Source organism: Puma concolor, chromosome A2, assembly GCF_028749965.1.
Source record: "Puma concolor isolate L17-30 chromosome A2, mPumCon1.1.hap2, whole genome shotgun sequence".
Taxonomy (NCBI): Eukaryota; Metazoa; Chordata; class Mammalia; order Carnivora; family Felidae; genus Puma; species Puma concolor.
The window spans coordinates 72,269,699-72,287,712 of NC_141668.1; the positions used below are offsets into that span (position 1 = coordinate 72,269,699).

The 18,014-nt window shown below is 35.5% G+C and overlaps 1 protein-coding gene across 7 annotated transcripts in view; it reads left to right on the forward strand.

Annotated features, from left to right (window-relative positions):
• Window positions 1-17,367, forward strand: part of SGCE (sarcoglycan epsilon) — a 70,166-nt gene extending 52,799 nt beyond the window's left edge. For 3 of the 7 annotated variants that reach the window (XM_086696108.1, XM_086696113.1, XM_086696110.1), the window contains 6 exons: window positions 2,237-2,448; window positions 3,377-3,403; window positions 4,140-4,328; window positions 14,191-14,234; window positions 15,095-15,129; window positions 17,081-17,367. In XM_086696108.1, coding sequence (XP_086552234.1) covers window positions 2,237-2,448; window positions 3,377-3,403; window positions 4,140-4,328; window positions 14,191-14,234; window positions 15,095-15,129; window positions 17,081-17,131 — 558 coding nt within the window. In that variant the 3' untranslated portion in view covers window positions 17,132-17,367. Of the gene's footprint in view, window positions 1-2,236; window positions 2,449-3,376; window positions 3,404-4,139; window positions 4,329-14,190; window positions 14,246-15,094; window positions 15,130-17,080 lie in introns of those variants that run through there. The other 4 variants (XM_086696109.1, XM_086696111.1, XM_025929483.2 and 1 more) reach the window with 3 other exon arrangements.
• Window positions 17,368-18,014: the final 647 nt, after the last annotated feature.

The window sequence follows — 18,014 nt, forward strand, 5'->3', positions numbered from 1 at the left end:
GTGTGACATATGAAGAAAGTCTCAAATATGCTGCCACTACCCACTTTGGAAGGAGAGACTATAGCACAATAATAAATCTGAAAATAAACCAATATTGTGCTATGAGTCAGTGTCCTAGAAATTCAAATTGTAGGGAGAGTTCAAGGAATAAGAAATAATTCCAAGTGTGCAAAATTAGAATCTTACCCACAGCCCCACAAATATTAAATATCTCTTTTTAAATTACCTTTTAATTAGCATTCTAAAAGACTAAAGAAGGTAAGGTTTCCTCTACACTTGATATGTATAATATTTTATATAAAACTTGTATTTTTTTTATCTTGCTTTCTGGAAGATAGGTAAGTTGTTTTACTTCTTTAGTGACCTTTAGATTTAACTTCTGTCAACTCTTGATGATTGGTGGTGAGTGAAGTCGATCTAAGTTTAAAGTTGACATTTGAACAAAGTTATTGACACATAAACACAACTGTCACTTCATGTCTTAGAGAACCGACTGCAGGCAACTTGCCCGGATCCAGTAAGGGAGAACATAGTATTCACATTGTAGCACTTAGCACCTGTGGCCCTTGGCCCTAGACTCCTCTTTGTATGTGGCTGTGTCTGAGGAAAATAAGTTTCTTTCTTTATCTTTTTAAGTCAAGTAAAATTATGAAGATTCTGTGGTTTACGTGCATTATAGGTAAATGTTGAATTTGCAGAGCAAGGGTGCCAGAGACGAAGAGGCCGCAATCATAACTTGAGGGGGTACCTATAATCAAAGTCCGTGGATGGCAGGCCCCAGCAGTGCCATTTTACTTGTGGTCCTGCTGTAAATGGTTTCTGCTTAGGAATATTATCTAATTTCTAAAGGTTTAAAGATGACTTAGGCTTTGAAGATTTTAGTTTCTGTGGTAAGACTTTATATATGGCAATATTGGGATTTTCATTTTTTATTCTACATGCATTTATTTATATGTCACATCTCATCCCAGAAGATTTCGGGAGGCTTAAATGAAATAATGCAACAATAAATATAATAAATAAGATATCAAAGAAATGGAAGATCAGGACCTGAACTTTATTAAAAAAAATAAGCTTAAGGTCAAGTTTGACAACAAGCTTCCTACATTGGAGATTGAAAGAGGAAATTCATCAGTTACTTAGTTCACTCCTTCTTAAAGGAGGCAGACCATCAATTCTTTGGCAAAAAAAAAAAAGTTTTTCTAGCACTGTGTTCTTCACAAAGTCGTTCAAGTGTTTTGTTTTGAGAGGATGCTGAGAAAAGCCACAAATCATTCTCCCCAGCATTTTTGGGGGAGGGGGAAGGGCGAGGGGAGCAAATGTAATGACCAAGTTCACATGACTATTTTTAGAGTCCTGTAACAATTAAATGCAACTCCGTGAAAGCAGTTCAGTTAATGTGGAGGTAAATTAATATAGTGCAAATGTGCATTTTTTGATTCTGGGATAGAATGTAGTAAAACTGTAGCATTAAATGAGTGACATGTGCCTTCGGCTGTCTTTCCTAAAAGTTACTTCTGTCTGCTAGATGGCAGAAAGAAAGATCAAGATTGTAGTCACTTAGAAATTGTCTCTCATTTTGTCTTTTCTCTTTCATTAACCTTAGAAACCACACACACACCCCTGTTATCAGCTAGTTCATGGTTTGTTGGCATCTGCACTAGAGGTTTGTCACTAGGAGACAAGAAATGTACACAGTAGTGGGAACATACTTTGTTTTGGGGGAGGGAAACTAGGAAAGAACATCTGCATACACACATAGCTTTATTACTTATGGATTCCCGTACATATGTCTATATGTTGTGGAAAGGACATAAAAACTAGGCCAACATAAACCCTTTGTTCCTTTTTTTAAATGATGATTTTTGAGAGAGACCGTGTGAGTGGGGGAGGGGCAGAGAGAGCGGGAGACACAGAATCTGAGGCAGACTCCAGGCTCTGAGCTGTCAGCTCGGAGCCCGACATGGGGGTTGAATTCGCTAACTGTGACCTCATGACCTGAGCTAAAGTCAAAGGCTTAACTGACTGAGCCACCCAGGCGCCCCAACCCTTAATTATTTTTGCTCATTACTTCTTCCTAGCTGCCATAAACAACTGCAAGTTCAAGATGATAAAGGAATTGGAAGAAATTGCTTTTGAGAAATGTGTCAAAGAATGTTTTGATATGTCTAGATCTTCAACTCTTGTCATGTTTGTAGCTATTAATTTGATGTGTAATTGTCTTCTTTTATATCAGGTTGATAAAACAAAGCAAGTGTCCACCTATCAGGAGGTGATTCGAGGAGAGGGGATTTTACCTGATGGTGGAGAGTACAAACCCCCTTCTGATTCTTTGAAAAGCAGAGACTATTACACGGATTTCCTAATTACACTGGCTGTGCCCTCGGCAGTAGCACTGGTCCTTTTTCTAATACTTGCTTATATCATGTGCTGCCGACGGGAAGGAGTGTGAGTACTTTAAAGCACTAATAAAAAATTATAGAGCCTACTAGGTTAACAACACATAAGATTCCATTAAAAGCCAAGTTTCATTTGGTTCATAAAACACTTTATAAATTAATTGAGATTGTGTTCAAGTCAAACTACAGTATTCCTTTAAAATGAATTAAAATAGCTTGAGTCTAGTAAATCAAATTAGGGGATATAATGACTTTATTCAACAATTATTAAGGCTAGATGTAAATTCATGCTGGCAAAACAGTCCCAAGAATAATTGAGGCTACTTCTTTTGGTTATATAAGCCATTTTGTGCAGAGACTGTGGGATCTACTGATATGGTGATTGCACTTTAAATAAATAGTCTTAGTTTGATCGGAAGTGATGGTCAGAATTCTTCTTGAAATTATTCTGCTGTCAAATGGGTGGCACAATCTAAATGTTTAAGAAAATATGTATCTATACATATAAACCTAGGAGTAAATTAATGAAAATAAGAGTATAATTTGAGTAATGAGTGTTCACTTCATGAACAGTTAGCACTTTCAGGACATCTATGTCAATTAAAAGAATCTCCTGAGATTATCTAGACATCAGGGTAACAAAGCAAAGGATAAAAAATTAATGAAGCAGCAAGTAACAAATTCTTCCATTTTTTACATGTAGCCTGATTTCATTATGTCATAGAATTTATTTCCAAGAGCTTGATTCTTAATCTCCATTTTTTTTTCATTTTTCTGTGTGTTTCTCATCAGTATTCCATCTCTGTATGTGTACTCATCTAAGTAATGTCATCAACCTGGTGGCAAATGCTTCCTGGTTGCATTTAATAGTAACAATGTCAGCATTTCCACATCATGCAAGATCCCATGAACATATAGTCTTAATGTTCCAAATATCAATGCTATTATTTAATTCATAAATTTTGTTTTGTTTCTAGGGAAAAGAGAAACATGCAAACACCAGAGTAAGTGTCTTCTTTCCTGTTATTTTCTTTGTCATTTCTTTCACTTCTCAGTTGCTCATCATGCTCCATACATGTGTGTCATGCTTTTATTTTTTCATTTGTCATCGTTCATGGTTTATTTCATGAATGTGAAAGCTGCTTTCTAAATAGAGATATTTAGGAGGGGTAGAAACTAAAAAATAAAAAGGGTTTGAAAACTAAGACGACATAAGTAAAAATTAAACCTAAAATTTCAGATTCAGAATATTAACTTGCCATTTATATTATGTGATTTCCCAACCTGCATTTCTATAAACCAGATAACAGATGAAAAGGCCCTTCATACACGTTTTCCTGAATCTACAGTAATAACCTACCATAAAATGAAACTTCTGTGAGTATTTATAAATGCCCCATCAGAAGCAACAATATAAAAGCTATGGTAGTCTAATCTTAATCGTAGAAATTAAATAGAGCACTAGCTTGTTACTTAGGGCTGTGATATTAACAAAATGCTTTATAGCTTAGTTTAATGAAAGACACATTTATTTAAAAATTGATTTGCAACTTTCTGCGTTGCTGTGTTAAAAGTATGTGAAATGTACCTCTTTCAGAGATAACTTGTAGAATGCCCAAAAGTGCAATAATGCCTTGTTTTAAAAAGACGAAAAAAATTCGCAACGTTTTTCAAATTTGAAGACCCATTGGGCTAATATGTGATTTTAAACAGATGTTGTTTTATTTCTTTTTGATCTAGCATCCAGCTGGTCCATCATAGTGCTATTCAGAAATCTACCAAAGAACTTCGTGACATGTCCAAGAATAGAGAGATAGCATGGCCCCTGTCAACACTCCCTGTGTTCCACCCTGTGACTGGGGAAATCATACCCCCTCTGCACACGGACAGTTATGAGAGCACCAATATGCCTCTGATGCAAACACAGCAGTAAGTATCCGCTTGGTAGTATAATTATTAGTATGCATGAATATATCTACTTAATTTCTACAAAGACCAGAGCTTTTCGCTTTGCATTTGTTTGTTTGTTTGTAACTCTAAGAGAAAATACCAATAGGACATTGATGGTATAGATCCTGACCCCACTATAATATATAGTATATAGTATAATATATATATATATAATATATAGCTGATCCAAATATAAAGAATTACTTTCAGGAAATGCACTTTTCTTCTTCACTAATTGAAAGAAGATGACATCCACCTTAATAGTTAAGAAACTGACACTGCTAACAGACCAATCATGTTTGCTCAAAGATGAGTTAATTGTGAAAAGAGAAGCATATCCTAAAACATAACAAATCATTTTTTAGAGCTATTATTAGAATTATTGGGTTCTGTTAACCTATTTTTTTAAGTTTATTTATTTATTTTTGGAGAGAGAGAGTGCAAGCAGGGGAGGGGCAAGAGAGAGGGAGAGAGAGAATCTCAAGCAAGTTCCATGCTGTCAGTGCCAACGTGGGGCTCAAACTCACAAACGTGAGATAGTGACCTGAGCCGAAATCAAGAGTCGGATGCTTAACTGAGCCACACAGTCACCCTGTTAACCCGTTTTTTAATGTTATTACCAGAGATCTATTTAATCTAATTTTTTTTGCCTCAGGGTATAAAAGGTTTTTACGTTGTTTCTTATGATATGCTTGTATATAAAAATGAGTAGTTCCAATTTTGACTATAAGCATAATTTATTAGTGCCAAGCTTTGTAGTACTGGAAGGACTATGATTAGAAAGCCTGGAAGAAACCTTTGTAAAGGGTACCTTTGGGGACAAGGGGTTAATTAAGGAAATTTCCCAGTTGCTCTTTGAGAACCCACCTTATATGCCTAGAAGATCAATTTTGATATAAGGGGATTGTAGGTAAAATTGTAATTTATATTTAACAACATGGGGTTCCCCTGTAAATTCAGTTTCCCAAGGAAGTCACAAGTTTGCTTTTGAGATCCTCCTCTTTTTCACTTTACTTTTGTGAATATAATATGATGGATATAGAGAAAAATCTACCTCCCTCTCCCCACATAAACCTTAGTGTATGATCAACAGGTAATACTGATTAAAGATTTCTCTGGGAACCATACTGGGTCCAGTTTCCCATTGCAAGTGCTTTTTTTGTAATCATGTAAAATGTATGTGGTAATTTGAAAATTAAACGGTAATTAATAAGAGTAATTTAGATAGTTAGATTTGATGAATTTGTCCAAAATACTTCAGAAATCTAAAAGTATTGTATTTTCCTGAACTGCTCTAACATGATCTACTTAGTGGTGAATAGGCTAAGGTATGTGTTTATGTGTGCATGTGTGTGTGTACAGTAATTGATTCAAGTCTGATAGACAATGGAGAAACTTGCATACATTTAAAATTTTTGAGTTTTGGAAATATTAATATTCTGTCAGGGATGTGAATATTAAAGTCTCACAAAATTTAGTTGTACTGAATGGAAGGGATAGATTTCTACGTTCTCTGATGGTTGGTTCATGGGTCATCCTAAAACCCACTTTACCAGGATTAGATACTGATGGGAAAAATGAGTATAATTTCAAGAGTATTATAATAGCTCACAATTTAAGCAATCATTCTTGCTTTTTTTAGGTGAAGATTATGAACAGACTTAACACTCATTTCCAAATGGAAAGAATTTTTAAAAGTCTTTAAGGCTACCATTTTGTGTTTTCTTTACCTAAGAGTGCCAGTGAAATCTGGGGATATATTCTTCAAATGTTGATATATAATCTCAAAAAAATGAAATGGTCAAATATACTTGAGAAACAGTCCTTTTGTTTGTTTGTTTGTTTGTTTGTTTGTTTTAAAACTATAAGATTTTTCAGAGGCCTTGAGTATATTGATATGCTTTATGAATCCATGAAAAAAGGTCAGACATAACTCTTCAAAGACCACATGTTCCTAGTGATAAAAATAACAATGCTATCACATTTTAAAAGAGAAATATTTGTTATAATGAGTAGGGGAACTTAAATATGTTTGCAAGTCAGCAAAACTATTGCTAGTGAAGTTTAAGGGAAAGAAAAAGGCTGTGTCATTTGTTAGAGACACTTTCTGACCATATATATTGAGACTAAGAATAGCTCCTTAAAAATTATTTTGATTTTCTGTGGTTAGGATTTTGCAATGTTGCTACTAATATACAAAAACAATAAAATTTTCTGTCTAGTTTACAACCAAATACATCTTCCCAGTCCTTCCATAACCCCATTGACTATCATTATGTTGATCCGATCTATTTGCAAACGCAATAGGTTATTTTCTTGAACTTGCGACAATTTGGCCATATACGTATTGTTAAGTCCAGAAAACTTTCACATTATTCAGATTTCTGCTAATGGAAAAACTCCATTAACTAGCACTTCTATATAAATAGGGTACATAGATAATTGATGATGTTCACAATGATTATTCTGAGGCACTGCGAGATCATCAAGTACGTCTGACTCATCAGAGGAAAATTAAATTACATTTGGTGTAGTTTCAGTGTTGAGTGTATATTATCTTTCTTTTATTCTTGGAAATGGATAATATGTGCACTGTCTCTATGGTAACTGCCTATAAGCCAGAATATGTGATTAACCTCATTTTCCAACCATGCCAGATAATAGGGAATTCATTGTATCAGGTTCGTCACAGCTGTCCTTTACGCAAATTCAGCTTTTACTCCTTACCTTAAAAAGCATGTTTTTCAAGTTTTATTTCAGCACCAAGTACATATATACATAAATAGTTTGGTCATTTGGATTGAACTGAATTCTCAACATTAAAATGAGATATTACATTAGATGAGGTATTACAGTACTTGATAACCAAGTCCAAAGCTTGGATAATGCTCCCTGGTATTTATTAATTAACCCTTCCTAAAAGGGCATGTGTTTCATCTTCACATATTCATACTAACTTTACTGATTTTATCATTCATAAATAATTTGGCTAGCGACAGGATTTCATGTTGATTCGTCAGGCTTGACACCGGAAATATTCAGGCATAAGGAAATGGCTGAAAGTTTATGTTGGCTTCTGAGCAAGACTTGAGAACATTCCAAGCTTTTCTTCAGAGCTGCATGGAAATTTGCTTGGGTCTCTTAAACAAGTCAGTCCAGGATCTAGAGAACCTTATAACAGTGTGAGGTAAAGAGAACTCCTAACAGTTGTATGATGAGGGGCTGTCCCAGTAACATGTCAGTAACACAGTAATATTTTCTTCTTGGAACAGTGCTCTGCAGGACTCTAGACTGGCACCGTTCATTAGTAAAAAAATGTTTAATCATTTGCAATTGATGAAATTGGAACATGGATAAGAGACAACACTGAATTAGGTCAAAACTGAAATTAGATTATTTACCTATCTTGATTTTAAGGCAAAGATAATGTAGTCATTGACCTCAGAGGGATCTCTGATCCAGATAACAGGCAAAGTGATTGAACAGGTAGTGGAAAGGAGACCTGGATAGGGACCAGAAGATGGAGTACATGCTCAAGAAGGACGATTTCATTTTGCACAGCGTTCCTTCTACATTTCAGGTTACAGAGACAATATAAACAGGCTGTTAAAATGATCACATGGTATGGAAATGCCAGGGCAGTTTAGTTTTGTCTTTGCTAATATATTTATTAATTAATGTTTTATTTTGGAATGATTTTCGAGGTTCAGAAAAGGTGCAAAGACAATATAGTTTCCAGAGACCCCTCACCCAGTTTCTCCCATTGTATATTTGTCACAAGTAAGAAACCAACATTGACTATTAAGCAGACTTCAGATTTTTTTTTTTAATAATTTGAGATTTCACTGGTTTTTCCTTTAATGTCCTTCTGTTCCAGGATTCTGTTGAGGACACAATAATTGGCATGTCTCTTTAGTCTCCTCTGATCAGAGCAGTTTTTTAGACCTTCCTCTTTTCCCATGACCTTGATGGTCTTGAAGAACACTAGCCACATATTCTGAAGAATGTTCCTCATCCCCTAATACAGTCAGGCTTTCTGCATCTGTATTTATCTTTGCAGTGGAGTGAATACATGTTACCATTAATAGTAAGAAAAACTTTTCTCTCTGCAGGCTGTCCCCTTACTTACTTATTACCATTCATTGCTGGAGATTGCATTATAAAGTAGTTCTTTATTTTTAATTTTAATTTTAATTTTTTTTTATTAGAGAGAGCAGGGTAGAAAGGCAGAGGGAGAGAGAATCTTAAGCAAGCTCCATGGTCAGTGTGGAACCTGATGCAGGGCTTGATCCCATGGCCCTGTGATCATGACCTGATTTGAAATCAAGAGTCAGACACTCAACTGACTGAGCCACCTAGATGCCCCTATAAAGTAATTCTTAAAAGTAAATGTTGCTTTGCCCACAGAATCGTTGTGATTAAGGGGTATGTTTTTGACCAAAGACTTAATATATTAAGAATAAAAATATATTACAGATTGATGTACCTCAAAAACAAACCTTTGTAATGATTTAAATGAGGAAAATCAAATTCCAAGTCATAGAATTTTAGGTCCTAGAAGGGATGTTGAGAGATAGTCCAGCCTGGTTGTTTCCCAGCCACATTGCAGATCATATTAACCTGTGGAGCTTTTGCAATGCAGATCCCAGGTCCCTACTTCTGTGGATTTGGAATCTGGTGGAGCTGTAAGTTAGGTGGAGGAGGAAAAAGCATTGACAATTCCCAATTAAAATACTTAAAAGGGCTAGGCTTTAGAATTTGGGAACACCAGCTTGGGGTGGTGTTTGGGGGTGGAGGTGGGAAAGGGGCTATTATTCCTAGTCCTTCTCCTAGAGTTTTAAAAGGGGAGCAGTTTCTCCTGATTCCCCACTAAGAGGTGATGTACAAAAGAAAAATGTGAAAGGGGGCAGTTCAGGTGCCTGATATAGTGTTGGGACTGTTTGTGGGTGTCTGTTTATCAGCTGCTATCCTTTTCACACCTCCTTCTGCTGCCTGAGGAAATGGTGTAGAGAAGTGAGAAATGAGTACTGACTGGGACAGAGAAATGCTGAACCTTGAAAAACTAAAAACCACTGGGAAATTGTCATTTTGCAATTTTATAGGAGGCATTTGCTGGGGAATTTCAGACATTCAGTTTTCTAAAAAAGGATTTATTCTAAAATGTATAATGTAGTACATGTTTTTCTAGGGGGTAGATCTGCCTCCTTATTAATCCTTTTCTCATCCCAACACAATATCAATGGACTTTTCCTGAGTGGGAGGCATCCTCATAGAAGATTTTATGTAATGAATAATAGGGAAAAGTATCCAGACATTTTCTAGAAAGGTTTTAATTGTCTATACGAAATTTTCCTTATTCATTATACTAAACACAATGCCTAATCCAGAGTAATCGGGTCTCCCTCAAAACAGGAGGTAGGTAGTGCTTAATCTTCTATAGATTAATGAATAGAAATCTAGAATTCAGTCTTCTAATGAGAGATATAGTAACTAATCATTTTAATTTTTATCTAAAGTATTTTTCTGTTTGTCTTCCCTTTGGTAATAATGAGAGGTAGTGATGGTAAAATTTCATGAATAAAAAATTAGGTTTCAATGAAAGTTAGTATCAGTTGAAGAGAATGTATTAGGGTACCAAGATAATGGTTTCCTGTTGACAAGAAGTGTCAAGCAGCCAGGGATATTTCAGAGCCATTGACTTTTTTTTGTTTTAATTCAGCAATGGATGCCATATCTGTGATGAATTTTGGTTCTGTAGGTTTGTACTGCTTCAGTTTAAAGCTGTGGTGGGCTTGGTAGGCTTGCTTTTGGCTTTGTACAAGCAAGGGAAACTAACTAAAAGAAATAAGTGAATTTCTCCTTTCTCATTTATGTTCCATATATATTCTACATTGATTTATTTAAAATTAGGTTTTGAAATTAAAAATTATAGTGACGTTTCTCTGTGTCCTTCCTTTCTTCCTTAATCCATCTAAATGGCCTGGTTCCTTAGTAAAAGCAGGTGAGGGGTCCAAATCAGCATTTTTGTTAAAAAAATTATAGAAAATTCAAGGGTTGAGCAACATCAATTTTGCTGAAATAATTGGGAAATTCCAAAAATATATTACTATTATTAAATATGTTACTTACTGCTAAATAGCTCCATACTAATTCAAAAGAGAAGTATTTTGTATTCTACATAGCCAAACTAATGTCATTTATTTTCAATTCTGGCACAGATTCTGTGGCTTAATGAAAATCACTTAACCTTTCTTTGCTTTTGAGTCTTCAAGCAAGTAGGAATATAATGGGTTGATAATCATCAACCTTACTCATATAATTACTCTACAGGATATCCAAGAATGTCAGATTACCTTAAAATGGTTGTACAAATAATAAATAATTGTGTACTCCCCTCAATCACTTATTTATTAATTAGCAAGTTATTACCTTTGCTTCCTTAAAGAATAAAGTTTGTGCAATGGCTAATTTACATAATTTTCTATTTAAATGCATGTAATTAATGGTAGCAACATTAGAAAATAATTAATGCTAATAATTTAGAGAAATACAGTTTTCTTAAATCTTTTTTCTATGTAATGCAGTTTACACATAATAATCTTTCAGTTGGTCCATTAATAACGTAATTATTCTAAATAGTTTTATGACTTTACAGAGGTCCTTCTTTGAAGGATGATTGGGCTTCTATTTGAAGTCAACCACACTTTCCTGTATAATTGCCTTTAGCAGTCTGCTTTCACCAAAGATGGAATGCTTCCGTTTTCTCGATGCCTGGTCTGCTTGACTTAGCTGAGTTACTCCAGCATTTCTCCTGTATACCTGAAGCAATGCTCTTAGGAGGGACCTCCTTTCAACTCTTCAATGTAATTCACACTTCAAGTATGCCCACCCTGGATATGTTAACACCCTGACACTCACAGGCTCACATGCAATCACAGGTTTGGGCACCCACAAAAGCAGAGCCAGGTGTGCACAACCTTGGAGATTCTGGGCAGGTTGTATCTTCACTGATTTCTTGTTGAGCACCTTTTTGCACATATAAGCACTTTTATGTAACTCATCTGTGTTTCAGTTGAAGTTGCAAGTAGTGCATGTCCGTTGTTCACACTTAACCAAGTGGGGCATGCGCCACAGGTAATGTTAAATCTCTAAACCAAAGTAGCACAACCGTTTTCTCATAGATCTACCTTCTGTGTGGCACTTTCTCAACCGTTTCTCCTCAAATCTAGCCAAGCCCATTAGTACTTAGAAAGTTTAGCAGTATAGACAAAGAGGAAAAGAATCAGAGGCTAGAGAAGAAACAACAGGGTGGAGATTGACTTTGATCAGTGGTTTTCAAACTGTGTTCCACAGAAGGGTAAATTGGAGCCAGGCCAGTAGGATGACTCCTACTGGCCATTAGGAGCAAGGGGGTTCCAACTGCTTCAGCCAAATACTGATTTTGAATTGGGAGTATCCTTGATTTAGGGATTTTGAAAGGCTTTTCTTGTCCTCTGCAGTATTTTTGTTTTGTCAAAATGTATTGATTTAATCCATTAATAAGCTTGGTAGAGCTAGAGGTGGTGAGAAATGAAGAAGTGTGTGTGTGTGTGTGTGTGTGTGTGTGTGTGTGTAAGGTATGGTGTAATAGCTTCTATTGTAGAATAGGTAAGCCCAAATTAGTTGTTCCTGAGAAGTTAAAACAAAATTTCTATCCCCCTCCCAAATGCCCATGAAATTGCAGATGTTTGTTTTCCATCTTTAAATCTATAACTTATTTTTTCTGTGATTTATAGATTAATCTTTTGATACTTTAGAGATGAAGACCACTATAAATATATCATGTGAAATACTAAAAGAATAAACAAACAAAATATTCCCGGAGACCACACAAGGATAAGTAGGGCTGATAGGTAATAGCAAAAAAAAAAAAAAAAAAAAAAAAAAAAAGAATATAATTATTGGGATGAATTATTAAGTAGCTTCTTTGAATTGAATTAGAATTGATTTTGTTAACAATATATTTAAAATGGAACTGAAAATTAAAAAAGAAATTACTTGAAGTCATTAACATTTCTATAGATTAATTTAAGAGTTTAAACAGTATTTAACTAGCATATACAGCTTTCCACTTTAGATTGTTGTATTTGGAACATAATATTTGCCTGGCTGAAATGATTCAGATCAATGGTTTTCAAACTCTGTTTCTTGGAGGTTTCTTAGAAATGCCTTAGGGGCCAGCATGTGGGGCAAAGGAAACAAAGCAGGCGGGATTCCTGGCTCCCTTGTTTCAACCCAGGCAACCTCACATTTATCTCTTTTGTACGTCAAGAGTTCTGCTTAGGATTTCAATTAAAAGGAATTCTATTGCTGAAGAGAAACAAAAAAACTCTGAAAACCCCTGGCATGGATCAAGCCCTACTCCTAGTAAGGGGCCGACTCCTAGAATCTCTTCCACACAGAATCTAAATTGTACATTTTTGCAAACAAATTTGAATATCATTGTTTGAAACTAAGTATGTATGAACGTTAATGAACACGTGTATGATGTGAATCTTTCTGGGTGTCTTCACTTTTGCCCATACCCATTAAAAAATTATTTATCTCATGCTTACTGTTGAGGATGCTAAACAAAATAAGGGATTCTTACTGTTAAGGCACTTTGGGGCAAATAAACATTATGTGATGAGAAACACAATGACAATGCAGCATGTGTGTAAATCCATGCTCAGTGGTAATGGGAAGGGAATGCTTAGAGAGTAAGGAGGCATAGAAGAAGTGGTACTTGAGATATTTTTTAATTAAAAAAATAATAAGTTAAAAAATTTTAATTAGCATTCCTTGTGGGATATTTTTAAATTATAAGAGTAATTCGTTTCCATTGTAACAAATTTTAAGTTGAGTTTGCAAGGACAATTGGGAGTTTGTTGGGTACAAGAGATGGGAATGGCCATGGTGTGATGGCGGTTCTATTTCAAGCAGTCAGGGGCTGCTCCATGTAGGGACAAGATATATTGATGGTCTTTTGGGCCACACTAAGGAACTTGAAACTTAATTTGCATGTAGGTGTAAGGAAATCATGAAATGTGTGTTGTTTGAATGACGTAACCAGATTTGTGTCTTAGAATGTGCACAGTGGATTATGAGGGAGCAAGAATAAGACTAAGGAGACAGTTCAGCTCAGTTGTAAAGATCAAGTGAGAAATGGTGATGGCTTCAACCAGATTAGCAACACAGGTGGGGAAGAAGAGGACAGATTCAAAGGAGATTGAGGAGAATCATCAAGGGTTCCCAAGATTGGGATGTGGGGACTGAAGGAGAAGGAAGGGTTGATGATGACTTCTACATCTTAACTAGTGCAGTTGGGTGGATGGCCAGTGTCATTCCCTGGGACAGAGATACAAGAGCACAGATTTGGCACAGTGAATGAAGATGGATATGTATGTTGTTCTGTGTGAGTGTGTATGTATGTTCTAGACCTGGATCTGAAAGTGTACAGGTTACAAGCACAAGCCTGGAATCCCTGTGTTCACATCTTTATCCACCACTTCTTAGCTCTGTAGCCTTGGACTTCTAAAGCCTGTTTCCTCGTCTCTAAGTTGGAGAAAATAATACCCACCTCCTAGGGTTGTTGTGAGGTAGAATGTAGCATTTAGTAGGAACTTTATGAATGTTACCAAATATTATTATTTATTTTCCTCAGACCTCAGGTTCCTCATCCATAAACTCATAAGGGTGTGCTTGGTTAGATGATTTCTGGGGCCCTTTTTAACTATAAAGTTTTTCATTCTAGTATGTCTGCTGTCTGTTTACAAGTGTATAGACAAACACAGTTTTACTCAAAAATGTCAATCATTTCTAGGAACTTGCCACATCAGACTCAGATTCCCCAACAGCAGACTACAGGTAAGTACTAAAAGTAATAATGTCATGATGTTTATGTATGAGGCTAACAGATTAAAAGAGAATTATAGTACTATATAATTTATGAAGCTTTAGCTTCACCAAGTAAGGCAAAACAGAGTTTGAACCTCAGAATAATAGCTGAGATTATTGCATAGATTGGCATCAGAGTGATAAACACTGGGTAAATGATCTTAGAGCAAAAGCATCCATGGAGGTCCTGTCTAATTAAGGAAGACTGAATAAAATCCCCTTCCTTCAGTGAAGCTCCCTATTCTTCCCCTTGGTATGAAAGATTCTTAGCTTGGATGCATCCAGGATTTGTCTCAGTAAGTGAGCAGCTTGAAACTGACTCTTACAAAAGGAAACCATTGTGACTAATCATTGAGGCTTCAGGGGGATAAATGAGAAATGGTTGGCCTGGTTTTAATGCCACTTTAAAAAGCTGTTATAACATGACCAGTGACAACAAGATGGCAGACGATTCTCCCTTGACTATTCTATTTCCCTAAGACTTGCTTTCTTTAAGTTTATTTCTTTCAAGTGTCCCTAAAAATTTCCACAGCCAATTATTTCATTCATCTCAGCACTGAGTAGATAACTTATTCATGATTGTCTTCTAATTAGTGGTTGATTCCTAGTTCTAATTGCCAGGCAACCAGTCATGCCTTTTGTAGCTCTTTTGGAGAAGCAAGAGAAGTTTTAAAAATGTAAGTTGGATGTGGAATTCTCAGTATGCATAGTGTTATTATGGTAGGGAAGCTATTAAGTAAGTCTCTTAAAAACTTTAGGCACGTATAGAAATTTATTGGATGTTTTTCTTCAAAAATTATTTTCTCTATTACTGCTTTCGGGAATTTAAGGAGATTTTCGTTTGACAACTTTTCAAAGATTTGAGGCAAGTATAATAAAGTTGTTCATCAGATTTTAATTACGAGGTAATGTTTATCAGAATTTTCTCCCACCATTTTGACCACTTGTTTTAATTAAATGCTAACATGTTTCAACAAAGATGTTCAATATATTGATGTGGTGGTGCTACTGTGTAAGCATTCAGGAGATTGATGAAGGAACAAAGTTGGTTATAAATATGCGTTACCTAAAGAGCAAAGCAAAAAATGAATCCCTATTAACACTAATTGCATGGCCTTTTTTTTTTTTTAAGAAAAAAACTTGTAAGGGACTGTTTCTACATTTTCCTCATTAAATTCTTAAACTTCTAACTCCTCTAAGATGTCTTTCCTCTGATTCTTCATTATTTAATGCAGGGAGTGAGTAGAAGGGAGACTGTTTCTAGTAGAACAGTAAATAATTTATCTGTATATTTTAAAAACCCAGGTAAATTTTACTTATTCCTCCATTAGAGAAAATAAGGAAACCTAAGTAGATGATATTAGAGAGAGATATTTGATAGTTGTATAGATTTTTAGCAAGTAGTCTTGTTAGTATGCTATATTTTAGTAACAGGCAGTATTTCCAACTACAGGGACAATTTGTGTCTGAGCAAATTGGATAAAAGCCAAAGAATTTCCCTAGGGGAATTTTAGGCTGTTCAACCCAATTTTCTAGATTTTTTTCTAAAATAGATTTTGGGGAGCATGCATTTTGTTTGAGTCAAGGAAGCTTTGATCTCTTTTTTAGTTAATACTCTAGCCTATTACCTTCTTGTTTTCTTATATTTTTCTGTAATTTGGAGCACATTATTGACTAAAGTGCACTATCTCCTCTTGGTTGTTTTCTTCTTGTCATTGCTGTTTTCAGTGAGTCCCCAAAGTATCTAAGTGCTAAAGGGAGAGAGACCACCCTAGCATTTTTTTATAATTATGATGGATGGTTGTGTTTCCGCCTCTGCTAAATGCATGATCAAATAGAGTTATGCCTCCCAGAGAGAGGAGCTAAATGGGCAGCTTACATTCCTTATTCCCATTCTGTTCATTTGAATGAAAAAATAGTTTGTTTCTCAATTTCTGAGTTATTCTGCTCTGTATGTACATCCATGGATTTAGTGCTATTTATGTACTTTCATGGGTTCAACAGCTTTTCTGTCACTCCTTCCTGCTTATCCTGGTACCACAAAGAGGCAGCCACATTTGTGATTATTATTGTGTAGTAATAATCTGCCATTTCCAAGTATCTCAAAGCATGAAGTGAGGTCATAGTTTTCTTTATAATTTAAGCACAGGGTTTGTTTGTCTCTTGGATACTGGGTAATTTTATCTGTAGCTTCTTACATGGAATTTGTTAGGGAAGAGTATATTTTGAAGTTTGTTTTATTTAGTTGTGTGTGTGCTTCTTTTTTTTTTTTTTTTTTTTTTTTTTTTTAAGTGATCACCAAAAGTTTCAGAAATGAACTAGCTGCCGGTGTTGTAATCCTGGACTTAAGCACTAGCTGGGATAATAGAGCAGTTACAAGCTGACAATAGCATTGCCTTTTGGAGGAGGCCCAAGCCATTAGGTTTGATGCCCCTTTAGGTTTTCTCATTTTCTTTGCCCTTCCAACCCACACAATATTTTCTAAAAAGTCACGATTAAAAGGTACAGTCATACATCCCGCAGTCAACCTCATTCTTTTTGTTTATTGTGGGAGGAATTTTCAGACCATACCTTTTGAGAAGTACAGACCATTATAGTTTGGGCCCAAGAAAGAAAGGATTAATTTAGAATTTTTCCTTTTTTTGAAAAGAAAAAAGAAAAGAAAAACCTATGGCAGAGATATAATGCAACATAATTATTTTAGATTATGTTAAGAAGATAGAAAATTACTCCTACTCATAATATGTTTTGCTTGGAATCTAAAAGTGTCCATGCCCTGACTAACTCGTGCCTATGCTCATTCTTACACTTTGCAGGTAAATGGTATCCCTGAAGAAAGAAAACTAACTGAAGCAATGAATTTGTAATCAGACAACATAGCAGTTCTATCTTCTCTCTTCTCTTTCCCAGTAATGCATGAGCTTTTCTGGCATATGGTGTGCATGTCGACAGTATTAAGTATGTACCAAATAACACAATATAACTTTCATTTTACTAATGTATTCTTTTTGTACTTAAAGCATTTTTGACAATTTGTAAAACATTGATGACTTTATATTTGTTACAATAAAAAGTTACCTTTAAAATAAATATTATTAATGAAGCTTAATGTCTGGTGAAATTTATTTCAGAAAATACTCGATTGCCTCCTGTATAGTTGGCATCCTCTGTCGCTTGGAAGAGGTTCAATGTTTGTATCCTTGTGGCAAGATTTAATCTGTTCTTTTAGACACTACTTCTTGAAGTGCTTTAAGGTAGACCTGGTTTTATGGATTATGGATCTGATGATACCTCGTTTATGAAGGATGGTCCAGGCTGCATAATTACCTGTTTCCATAATCATATATTTGGTTTTGGAAGCAAGCTGGGAGCTGTTACTCAAAAGAGATAGTTACCTGCTCTTGGTGACATGAATTAGCTCCAAAACCCTGAGCCCCCACTGTGATAACACTACTTTCAAGGCTTTCCTCATACCATGGTGGTCTGCTTCATGTGTTGGACACTATTGGATCAATGTGGTTATCCGACTACCTCATGGGGCCACTTTTGTTGCAGACTAGACCAGCTACAAAACCTTCTCCTCCTCTTCTCTGAGCGGAGGCCGCTGTGACGATTGGGAAATGCAGTTGGAGTTAGCATTGGTTTTTGCACTGATCATATTAAGGAATTGCATGGGATAAAAATTGGCCAGCATTCCACAAATTGTTGATAATTGCTTAATCTCTGCAGTTCCTTCTGAAAAAATGGTCT